Below are 12,363 nucleotides of genomic sequence, written 5' to 3'. Positions count from 1 at the left end.
GTTGCCTGTAAAATAAAAAAAAAAATCTTAAAATAGCTACAATGTAACTTTTTAGTTATATTGTAGCTATCTTAGGGTTTATTTTATAGGTAAGTATTTATTTTTAAATAGGAATAATTTAGTTAATTGTAGTAATTTTATTTGATTTATTTAAATTATATTTAAGTTATGGGGGTGTTAGGGTTAGGGTTAGACTTAGGTTTAGGGGTTAATACATTTAATATAGTGGCGGCGACGTTGGGGGCGACAGGTTAGAGGTTAATAAATGTAGGTAGGTGTCGGCGATGTTAGGGATGGCAGATTAGGGGTTAATAAAATGTAACTATTGTTTGCAATGTGGGAGTGCGGCGGTTTAGGAGTTAATATGTTTTTTATAGTGGCGGCGATGTCCGGTTCGGCAGATTAGGGGTTAAATATTTTATTTTAGTGTTTGCGATGTGGGGGGGCCTCAGTTTAGGGGTTAATAGGTAGTTTATGGGTGTTAGTGTACTTTTTAGCACTTTAGTTAAGAGTTTTATACTACGGCGTTAGTGCATAAAACTCTTAACTACTGACTTTCAAATGCGTTAGGGATCTTGGAGGTAGAGGGTGTACCGCTCACTTTTAGGACGACTCATAATACCAGTGTTTTACTTAACTGCAATGCACTTATATACAGTATATGTCTGTAATAAATACAAAAATACATATGTACACGTATATAAACATATATATATATATATATATATATATATATAAATGCATATACATATTTAGACATGTGTATATATATATATGTATCTCTATGTTAAAGCCCTTTGTCTGCTTTTTTTTTCTAACGCCTGAGAACTCATATCTTTGAGCCTTTATTTCTTTTTTGTGCAATATTTTTAATAATATTTATTAGATGGTGTTATTATGAGTGTAACTGTACTTTGTAATGTACTTTTGATATGTTTTGAGAAAGAGTGAACCAGAAAACGCTCTAACCAGATAAGCGTTAACTTTAATTGCGCTCATACGATCGGGTTTACTTTCAACTTGTAATGCGAACGGAAAACCTGATATGTGCAAATAGTCACGATAAACCCCTTTTCGCTTGAGCGCAACAGTTAGCACTTCACTCTAATCTAGCCCTAAATTGGTCCTGCCAAGATTCAACCATTTAACAAAGAGGCTTCAGCAGTTAACTAACTCGACAACTATGACCTATGATCAAGAGCCTGAAGTGAAATTATATTTCTTTCATGCATATACATAAGAAGTGATTAAACATGCTATGGATTCTTGCTCATGCTTAGTAGATGCTGGTGCCTCAGAAAGTGTGAATATAAAAAGATTGTGCACATTTTGATAATGAAAGTGAATTGGAAAGTTGTTTGCAATTGCATACTCCAAATAAATCATGAAAGTTTAATTTTGACTTTAGGGTTCATTTAAAAGGACAGTAAACACTTTGATATTTTTATATAAAATGTTTAGTTATGTATAATGAAACAACGTTGCAATATATTTTAATTATTTATTTTGCCCCCTTTTCACATAATTTAGCTCTGAAAATAGAGCAATTTCTAATTTTCAGAACTTGAAAAGCACCCGGCTGACTTATCAAGGCTAACCCTACTTTATTGTTCACTAATTGGCTTTAACTGATAACATCTTCGAAACAGAGTATTTTATACTAACTTTATGACTGTAGCTCTTGGAGTCAGCAGACTAAAGCCCAGACTGGCAACTTGAACTAAGGCAAATTGGGGGTGAAGTTTGGCTAGTTAACAACAATCGCAGTAAAAGGATGTTAGTTTGTTTAAAAAACATTAAAACTTGATGTATCTGTAATTACAAGGTATTTACAGTCCCTTTGAGGCTATACTTTAGACAACACAGGCCTTCTGATGCTTATCTATAAACAATATCCATGCTCTGTTTCTTTTTTATTGGGTGATTCTTATATTTGTCGCACTGAACAAGATGTTATTTGCAATGAACAAAATACTTTTTTTGCTATTATACTATATTATAGGGCAGTGATAGCAAACATTGGCACTGCAGATGTTTCAGAACTACATTTCCCATGATGCTCGACTGGACTTCAGAGTGCCTAAGCATCATTAAAAATGTAGTTCTGAAACAACTGGAGTGCAGGTTCGACATCACTGTTATAGGTGTTACTCTCTACCAACAGAGTTGTTGGAATTACTGTTAACATCCAATGGGCTTCTAAGTGACAGATTAGTTGTGCATAAACCTGCAATTCTTTTTCTTCCACACACTTTTAAAATCAAACTTTAATGTAACCTTTTTACATGCAAAAATAATTTATATGTGATTAAACAGCATTTTTTCCTATACTATAAATAATTCTTCTAAATATGTATGTGCCTTTAAATTATGATTGAGATCTCCTGTGTAGCCACAATAAGGTTTTCTTTTTCTTGAAATCATCTAGAGCACCATTTGCTATATGTCCACAAGTTTGGATAATGTTGATTATTTATTTGCAGTTGGTAAAACACTGTTTTATTTTCAATTGGTTTGCTGCAGTATGGCAAAAAATGCCCATGATGATGGAGGCGGAGACGATAATAGCTTCAATTTTAGCTGGAAAATGTTTACAAGTTGGGATTATCTAATTGGCAACCCAGAAACAGCTGATAATAAATTTGCCTCTATTACAACAAGTTTTAAGGTAAGGAGCTCAACAATCCATATGTGAGAAAATTAAACTGATATAAATGATTTTGTCAATTAGATTAATTAAATGATCAGTTTAAAAATCATTGTATTCATTTATCTATTAAAAAAAAAAAAAAAAAAGTTTTTTTTTTGTTTTGTACTCAGATACTCACAAAGTGCTAGATTACGAGTGGCACAAGCCAGGTTTATCAGGTTTATCGCGGCTGTTTGCGCACATAGGAAGGAGCACTTGTTGAAAGTAAATGTAAAAGAGTAAATGCAATCGCAATTTACGCTAGAATGATTACCACGACCTTAGAGCTCTGGTTAACTGTTAATCAAAACAAAAATGTGTCACAAAACACATACACATTTTTTTTTTAAAAATATAGTTACACTCATAATTAAATATATATGTATATGTATATATATATATATATATATATATATATATATATATATATATATATATATATATATATACTCAAAAAACAAAGTATTGCAGTATGCAGTGATACCTTTTTTATTGGACTAACATAATATTTAAAAGACAAGCTTTCGAGAGTTTTCCTCTCTTCCTCAGGTCTAAAGCAATACTGATCATTCTGATATAGATACACATCACATACAACAAATGGAAGGGAGGAAGGGGGGTGAGAGGGGGGTCATAAAAGCAGAGAATGTGTCTGAAGGATAAAATAGCTGAGAATAGCCAGAAAGAATAAATAAACAGAGGAGAGTAAATAGGTCAGATGAGAGGAAAAACAAAAAGGAAAAAGAAACCAATATAGGACAATAAGATGAGAGATTATAGAAAGTTATGGTAGTGTGTGAGAAAACCAGAGTCTACATTAAGTCCTTCGTTTCTGGTATTGAAATGTGTGATCATTTTCATCTCAAACGTCTTTCGTTCATGAGAGTTTTTGAAATTCCCTTTAAGAATTTTAATCCTGAGGTTAAGGATGGAGTGACCAGTCTGGGTGAAGTGATGACCAACAGGGGTACAATATTCATTTTCCTTGTGGTTTTTGATCGAGTGTCTGTGTAGATTCATTCTGAGATGCAGCTTTAGGCCAGTTTCTCCAATGTATATATATATATAAGTACATGTGGGCCTTTTGCAGTTAAGTAGATTAAAAACATGTTAAAGCATATTTATGCAATATTCATATTTAACAAACACCTAGATTGCGAGTTATGCGCGCTATAGGGATATTAACGAACGCAACAAAAGTTGCATTATTTAGCCCTATATAGCGCTGCCACTGCCATTACAAGTTTTCAAACAGCCAGCTTGTGCGTGCGATATGGTTGCATTAAGCTCTATACCGCACACAATCCAAGCACTGTTTTGACGTGCTCATACACGCTTTCCCCATAGACATCAATAGGGAGAGCGGGTCAGAAAAAAGCCTAACACCTGCGATCGCGGAAAGAAAAGCTCCGTAACGCAACAACATTGATGTCTATGGGGAAAGAAAAATAACGTTTAAACCTAACACCCTAACATAAACCCTGAGTCTAAGCACCTCTAATCTGCCGCCCCCAGATCGCCGACACCTACATACACTTATTAACCCCTAATCTGCCGCTCCCGATATCGCTGCCACCTAAATAAAGCTATTAACCCCTAATCTGCCGCTCCCAATATCGCTATCACTATACTAAAGTTATTAACCCCCTATTCCCCTGCACCGGAACATCGCCCATACTATAACAAATCTATTAACCCCTATTCTGCTGCTCTCCGACATCTCCGCCACTAAATAAAGTTATTAACCCCTAAACCTCTGGCCTCCCAAATCACTACCACTAAATAAACCTATTATCCCCTAAACCGCCAGCCCCCACATTGCAACAACCAAAATTAAACTATGCTAACCCCTAAACCTAACCCTAACGTAACCCTAACACCACCTAACTTTAACATAATTAAAATAGAGCTAAATTAAAATAACAATTATTAACTAAATAATACTTATTTAAAACTAAATACAAACTTACCTGTGAAATAAAACCTAAGCTAGCTACAATATAACTAATAGTTATATTGTAGCTAGCTTAGGTTTTATTTTTATTTCACAGGTAAGTTTGTATTTATTTTAACTAGGTAGACTAGTTAGTAAATAGTTAATATTTACTTAACTAGTCTAACTATTTACTAACTACCTAATTAAAGTAAATACAAACTTACCTGTGAAATAAAACCTAAGCTGCCTTACACTGAAACCTAACATTACAAAAAATAAAAAAAACTACCATTACAAAAAATAATAAAACACTAAAATTACAAAAAAAAAAAACTACCATTACAAAAAATAACGAAATTATCTAAAACAATAAAAATTATTTCTATTCTAATACCCTTTAAAAAAAACAAACAAAAAAAAAAACACCCCAAACTAATCTAGAATAAACTATCAAGGGACCTTAAAAGGGCCTTTTATGGGTCCTTAAAAGCGCCTTTTGTAGGGCATTGTCCTAAAGTTAACAGCTCTTTTGTTCTAAAACAAAACAAACACCCCCTAACAGTATACAACCCCCACCCCAAACCCACAAAATAAAAATAAAGTAAAACCTAATCTAGCCATTGCCCTGAAAAGGACATTTGTATGGAAATTGTCCTTAAAAGGGCATTTAGCTCTTTTTCCTGCCCTTAAAAGGGCATTCAGCTCTTTTATGAAATGCCCAAGCCCTAATCTAAAAATAAAAACCCACCTCAAAACGAAAAAAATACATTACACAAAATTATCAAAAATAGTAAAAATTATTCATATTCTAATACCCATTTGAAAAAAAAACCACCCCAAAATAAAAAACCTATTCAAGAATAAACTACCAAGGGCCCTTAAAAGGGACTTTTGTAGGGCATTGCCCTAAGTTAAACAGCTCTTTTACCTGAAAAAAAGTAAAGTAAACAAAAAACTCATCCAAAAAAATCCTAACACTAACTCCCGAAGATCCACTTACAGTTGCTGAAGTCCTGCTTGAAGGATCTTCATCCCAGTGGCTCCATCTTCATCCCGGCGGCTCCATCTTCATCCAGGCGGCATCTTCTATCTTTATCCCGGCGGCATCTTCTATCTTCATCCCGCCGGTCCATCCTTAAGACATCCGGCGCAGAGCATCCTCTTCATACGGTCGCCGCCGTATGTATACTGAATCTTCAATGCAAGGTACATGATTCAAAATGGCGTCCCTTGCATTCCTATTGGCTGATTTGATTTTCAGTAGCTTTCATCCTATTGGCTGATTTGAATTTCCAAAATCAAATCAGCCAATAGGAATGGAAGGGACTCAATTTTAAATTGCGTACCTTGCTTTGAAGATTCAGTATACGGCGGTGACCATATGAAGAGGATGCTCCATGCTGGATGTCTTCAGGATGGACCTGCTCCGTGCTGCCAGGATGAAGATAGAAGACGCCGCCGGGATGAAGATAGAAGATGCCGCCTTGATGAAGATGGAGCCACCTGCTGTCTGGATGAAGATGGAGCTGCCGGGATGAAGATGGAGCCACCGGAAGGAAGATGGAGCCACTGGAATGAAGATCCTTCAAGCGGGACTTTAGCAACTGAGTGGATATTCGGGGGTTAGTGTTAGGATTTTTTAAACCTCTTTGGGTGTTTTTGGGTTTTTTTAGGTTAGGGTTTGGGCTTTTCAGGGCAATGCAAAAGAGCTAAATACCCTTTTTATGGCAGGGTTGGTTGGGTGGGGGGTTTTACTGTTGGGGGGTCTTTGTATTTTTTTTTACAGGTAAAAGAGTTGTTTAACTTAGTGCAATGCCCCACAAAAGGCCCTTTTAAGGGCTATTTGTAGTTTATTGTAGGCTAAGGTTTTTTTTTATTTTGGGTGGGCTTTTTTATTTTTATAGGGCTATTAGATTAGGTGTAATTCTTTTTTATTTTTGATAATTCCGTTTGTTATTTTTCGTAATTTAGTGTTTGTTATTTTTTGTAATTTAGTCTTTTTTATTTTTTGTAATTGGATACTTTAATTTTTAGAGTAGTGTTATGATTTTTTTAATGTGTATTTTAGTTTTATTTAATTGGTAGTTAGTTTAATTTTAGTTTAATAATTATATTAGTTTAATTGTTCATTTAAACTTAGTTTTTTAATTTGACAGGTAAGTTTTAATTTAATTTAAGATATAGTTAGGGGGGTGTTAGGTTTAGGGGTTTCTATTTTAAATTAGTTTATTGCGATGTGAGGGGCTTTCGGTTTAGGGGTTAATAGTTTAATTGAGTAAATTTTTGTTATGGGGGCTTGCGGTTTAGGGGTTAATAGGTTTATTATAGTGGCTGCAGTATAGGGCTTAATAACTTTAGTATAGTGGGGGCAATGTGGGCGGAGGGCAGATTAGGGGTTAATAATATTTAAATAGTGTTCGCGAAGCGGGAGGGTGGTGTTTTAGGGGTTAATAACTTTAGTATAGTGGTAACGATGTCGGAGAGCAGCAGCATAGGGGTTAATACATTTTATTAGTGGCGCCAATTTCGGGAGCGACAGATTATGTGTTAATAACTTTAAAATAGTATTTGCCATGTAGGAGGGCGGCGGTTTAGGGGTTAATAGGTAATTTATGGGTGTTAGTGTACTTTGTAACACTTAAGTTATGAGTTTTATGTAAAGGCTTTGTTGCATAAAACTCATAACTACTGCTCTCAGATGGCGGTACGGATCTTGACGTTATAGGCTGCAAAACAAGCATTTTAGCCTCACTGCAAAACTTGTAATAGTAGCGCTATGGAAGTCCCATGAAAAAACTTAATTTTTACGTGTGCGGGAATGACGCGTTACAGGCTAAAAGGCTTGTGGTACAGCTATACCGACAAGACTTGTAATGGCTGTGGTGCTATTTTAACGCTGAAATTGCCATTTTTTCAGCGTTAAAACACGAACGCACAACTTGTAATCTAGGAGATAGTTTTTTACTGTTTCTTTACACATAGGTGAATATATTCAATGTTTTTGTAAATAGATATTCCTATATATATATGTGTATATCTGTATATAAATATGTATTTATGATTAAATAGAACATATCCTGCTATTTGAAGAACATTGGAATGTGAAATATTCATATTTTCATGTCAAGTTAGCTCACTTGAGAAAATGCGATCGGTTTGCACACAAGCAGGGTCTTAGATTTTTTTTCTACTATTTGTGCTCCATTGAAGTCAATGGGGGAATATGTTAACAAGGTTGCGATTGTCTAACTTCGGCTTTTTGCGCATGTCGGGTTAGGGCTAGTGATGTCGCAAATTGTTCGCCGGCGAATAGTTCCCGGCGAACATAGCATGTTCGCGTTTGCCGCAGCGGGCGAACATATGCGATGTTCGATCCGCCCCCTATTCGTCATCATTGAGTAATACTTTGACCCTGTACCTCACAGTCACCAGGCACATTCCAGCCAATCAGCAGAAGACACTCCCTCCCAGACCCTCCTACCTCCTGGACAGCATCCATTTTAGATTCATTTGGAAGCTACATTCTTAGTGAGAGGAGGGACAGTGTAGCTGCTGCTGATTTAATAGGGAAATCTATAGCTAGGCTAGTGTATTCAGTGTCCACTGCAGTCCTGAAGGACTCATCTGATCTCTGCTGTAAGGACAGCACCCCAAAAAGCCCTTTTTAGGGCTGTTTTTTTTTTCTTCCTTTGACTGTGAAATAATAGCAGACAGCTGCCAGTACCCAAGATAGCCGCCAATAAGGCAGATGGGGAGGGTTAGAGAGCTGTTTTGGGGGGGATCAGGGAGGTTGGGGGCTAAGGGGGGATGCTACACCACAGCATATGTAAATATGCTAAAAAAATAAAAAATTTAAAAACCCTTTATTTTAGTACTGGCAGACTTTCTGTCAGTACTTAAGATGGCGGGGACAATTGTGGGGTGGGGGAGGGAAGGGAGCTGTTTGGGAGGGATCAGGGGGTCTGATGTGTCAGGTTGGAGGCTGATCTCTACACTAAAGCTAAAATTAACCCTGCAAGCTCCCTACAAACTACCTAATTAACCCCTTCACTGCTAGCCATAATACACGTGTGATGCGCAGCAGCATTTAGCTGCCTTCTAATTACCAGAAAGCAACGCCAAAGTCATATATGTCTGCTATTTCTGAACAAAGGGGATCCCAGAGAAGCATTTACAACCATTTGTGCCATAATTGCACAAGCTGTTTGTAAATAATTTCAGTGAAAAACCTAAAGTTTGTGAAAAAGTGAACAATTTTTTTTTATTTGATCGCATTTGGCGGTGAAATGGTGGCATTAAATATACCAAAATGGGCCTAGATCAATACTTTGGGTTGTCTACTACACTTAAGCTAAAATTAAGATACAACATCATACCTGATGTTTTAAAGCACGTTATTCCAAACAATTTAGGAATGTTAGGTGATTTATGCCCTTTATGGATTAAAACCAGACTCTGCATCAACTATGTAATTTTCCATGGGAGTTTTGCCATGGATCCCCCTCCGGCATGCCACAGTCCAGGTGTTAGTCCCCTTGAAATAACTTTTCCATCACTATTGTGGCCAGAAAGAGTCCCTGTGGGTTTAAAAATGTGCCTGCCTATTGAAGTCTATGGCGGTTCGCCCGGTTCGCGAACAGTTGCGACAATTTTAGGTTCTCGACATCACTAGTTAGGGCTTGAGCGTTACAACTTTTAGTACATGTGCTACCCAACGCACGCAAAAAGCTTACTTCTAGTGCAGTTAAAGCACAAGCGGGAGGGATAAATAGTGCGCCACTTGTAATAAATAGCGCGCCACTTGTAATCTGGGCCAAAATGTGAACCTTTTAGTGGGAAAATATATTTTAATAATTTTTCACATTTGATAACTACAGTGTTTGTTTGTTTATACAGCACTTATGAAAAAAGTCCATGTATTTTAAAGCATGCTGGTAATCATAAAAAACAGTGTGCCATTTGAATTAGTTGAATAAAATGTGTTCATTCATTATTACTGTCTTATGATCAGCTGATTGTATTTCTATATTTTTTCTATTTAACAGGAATCTATTTTGGAAGAGCAAGAAAACAGGAAAGAGGAAAATATTCACTTAGTTCGATTTCTTAGAGTACTTGCAAATTTCTTTGTATTGTGCACTCTGGCAGGCAGTGGATACCTAATTTACTTTGTTGTAAGAAGGTCCCAGCAATTCGCCTTGGACGGTCTTGATAAATATGGATGGTGGGAACGCAATGAAGTTAGTGTACAAAAATATCATTACCTAGTTAAGATATGTATTTAGATCAGAAATTATTTTTCTTCTTCTTCAAAATGACTAATCATTTTTTTTATAGGTTACTAGCCCTAAAGCCCGTGTACAAAGGCCAAAACAGACATTTTTTTTCTGTACTGCAGCAGTCCCACCAGCGATGGGCCGTCCACCTGCCTCCTCCTAACCCTCTATTGGCACCACCGCTGCCAGATGCAGAGAGGGACACAGAGTCTCCCTCTATGCTTCAGTAGCTCTGCAACACTATTTCTGTACTGCCCCACTCATGGGACATGCAGAAATAGAGTGATCTCACTACTTTTAGTGAGATTGCGGCAGATAGGTCAAGACCTGTCTCGCGCAGTCAGACACTGATCCTCACGGCCTTTTGAAGTCTCGGCAGTCACTGACTGATCCTTCCTTACGGCCAGGTATGTTTGTCTTGCGCTGCAGTCTCTACAACTCTACGCATGACTGCATCGGACAAACATACCTGGCCTTTTATAATATAGGATAGGTTTTCACCTGTGCTCTAGTTCAGATATCCTCCAAATCTGGCCTGTTAGGAAGATGTTTGGACAGGTTTGAAAACCAGTGGGTTACCTTAATGGTTAAATACATATTTTCACAAGTAAGTGCTGATTGTCTCAGCTTCTTTTGAGCTTGATCAAAATATAGTAAAAAAAAAAAATAGAATTATCCTCATCACTTTCTGTTCCATTTCATAATGGAAGGGCTTTTTGCATTATTTTTCGATCCACTCATCTAATGAACACTACATACAAGGACAATTTGAAAAAAACTTTACTTCTTTAACCATTACATCATCATATAAAAATAGGGTGAACATTTTTATTCAGAAGGTAACACAGTTTAAATTTAAATTTGCAATAGGTTTGAAAATAACACAGGAATTTCCTGACTTTTTAACATTTAAGAGACAACCCCCTCTCCTTTCTAGTGCAGTGGTGGGGTATGTTAGATATGAGAATATGAGAAACATCATTTCTTCTTCTCAATTCATTTATAAGTTATAAAATTAAATTAAATATCAAACAGCATATAGTAAAATGAAAGAACGACTGAAGCTGGTGCACAATCCTTATACAAAGTCAGTATCACTAGGCGTGGTAGCAAATGGAACGGACAGGCAAAATGGAATTAGATCTAGAAACAAAACCACAGACAGATTTTGATCAGGTGATACAATGCACATCATACACATAGGTAAGTAAACACTTCATTACAGTGACAAGAATTTTAAACAGAAGTAGTTGAAAATGTTTCTTAACCCCTTAATGACTGAGGACGTGCAGGGTACGTCCTCAGAAAAAAGGCAGTTAATGCCTGAGAACGTACCCTGCACGTCCTCGGTCTGGAAAGCAGCTGGAAGCGATCCTGCTCGCTTCCAGCTGCTTTCCGGTTATTGCAGTGATGCCTCGATATCGAGGCATCCTGCAATAACATTTTTAAGCCATCCGGTGCAGAGAGAGCCACTCTGTGGCCCTCTCTGCACCGGAGATTGTTGGCTTACCGCGTTGGTGGGTGGGAGGCTGGTGGGAGGCGGGTGGTGGCCATCGATGGCCTTGGCGACGAGCAGGAGGGGCGGGATCGTGGGCGTGGGCGATCGGGGGCGATCGGGGGCGCGCACTGACGCGCGCGCGTGCACGGAAGGGCGGGGGCGGGCGCGTGCACGGGGAGGGAGCGGGTGGGAACCGCTACACTACAGAAAAAAGTAAAAAAAAAAGCATAAAAAAGGGAATAAAAGTTTTTTTATTTATTAATCAATTAAGGTGTTGGGGTTTGTCTGTTAGGGGGGGTGAATCTACACTACAGAATTTCTATTTTTGTTTTAAAAAAACGTTTTTTTCTTGAAACTGGGTACTGGCAGACAGCTGCCAGTACCCAAGATGGCCCCCAATAATGCAGAGGGGGAGGGTAAGAGAGCTGTTTTGGGGGTGGATCAGGGAGGTTGGGGGCTAAGGGGGGATTCTACAAAGCAGCATATGTAAATATGCTAAAAAAAAAAAAAAGAACAAATTAAAAAAACCTTTTATTTTAGTACTGGCAGACTTTCTGCCAGTACTTAAGATGGCGGGGACAATTGTGGGGTGGGGGAGGGAAGGGAGCTGTTTGGGAGGGATCAGGGGGTCTAATGTGTCAGGTGGGAGGCTGATCTCTACACTAAAGCTAAAATTAACCCTGCAAGCTCCCTACAAACTACCTAATTAACCCCTTCACTGCTAGCCATAATATACGTGTGATGCGCAGCAGCATTTAGCGGCCTTCTAATTACCAAAAAGCAACGCCAAAGTCATATATGTCTGCTATTTCTGAACAAAGGGGATCCCAGAAAAGCATTTACAACCATTTGTGCCATAATTGCATAAGCTGTTTGTAAATAATTTCAGTGAGAAACCTAAAATTGTGAAAAATTTAACGTTTTTTTAAATTTGATCGCATATGGTGGTGAAATGGTGGCATGA

The 12,363-nt window shown here is 37.5% G+C and overlaps 1 protein-coding gene across 1 annotated transcript in view; it reads left to right on the top strand.

Moving 5' to 3' along the window:
- LOC128647194 (transmembrane channel-like protein 1) overlaps positions 1-12,363 on the top strand; it is a 152,513-nt gene that overhangs the window by 92,048 nt on the left and 48,102 nt on the right. The window contains exons 8-9 of the mRNA XM_053699976.1: positions 2,524-2,668; positions 9,671-9,865. Of these exons, the coding sequence (XP_053555951.1) occupies positions 2,524-2,668; positions 9,671-9,865 (340 nt within the window). The remainder of the gene's footprint in view (positions 1-2,523; positions 2,669-9,670; positions 9,866-12,363) is intronic.

The sequence above is a fragment of the Bombina bombina genome, chromosome 2 (assembly GCF_027579735.1).
Source record: "Bombina bombina isolate aBomBom1 chromosome 2, aBomBom1.pri, whole genome shotgun sequence".
In the NCBI taxonomy this organism is placed as follows: Eukaryota; Metazoa; Chordata; class Amphibia; order Anura; family Bombinatoridae; genus Bombina; species Bombina bombina.
This window is presented reverse-complemented; position numbering and strand designations above follow the sequence as displayed.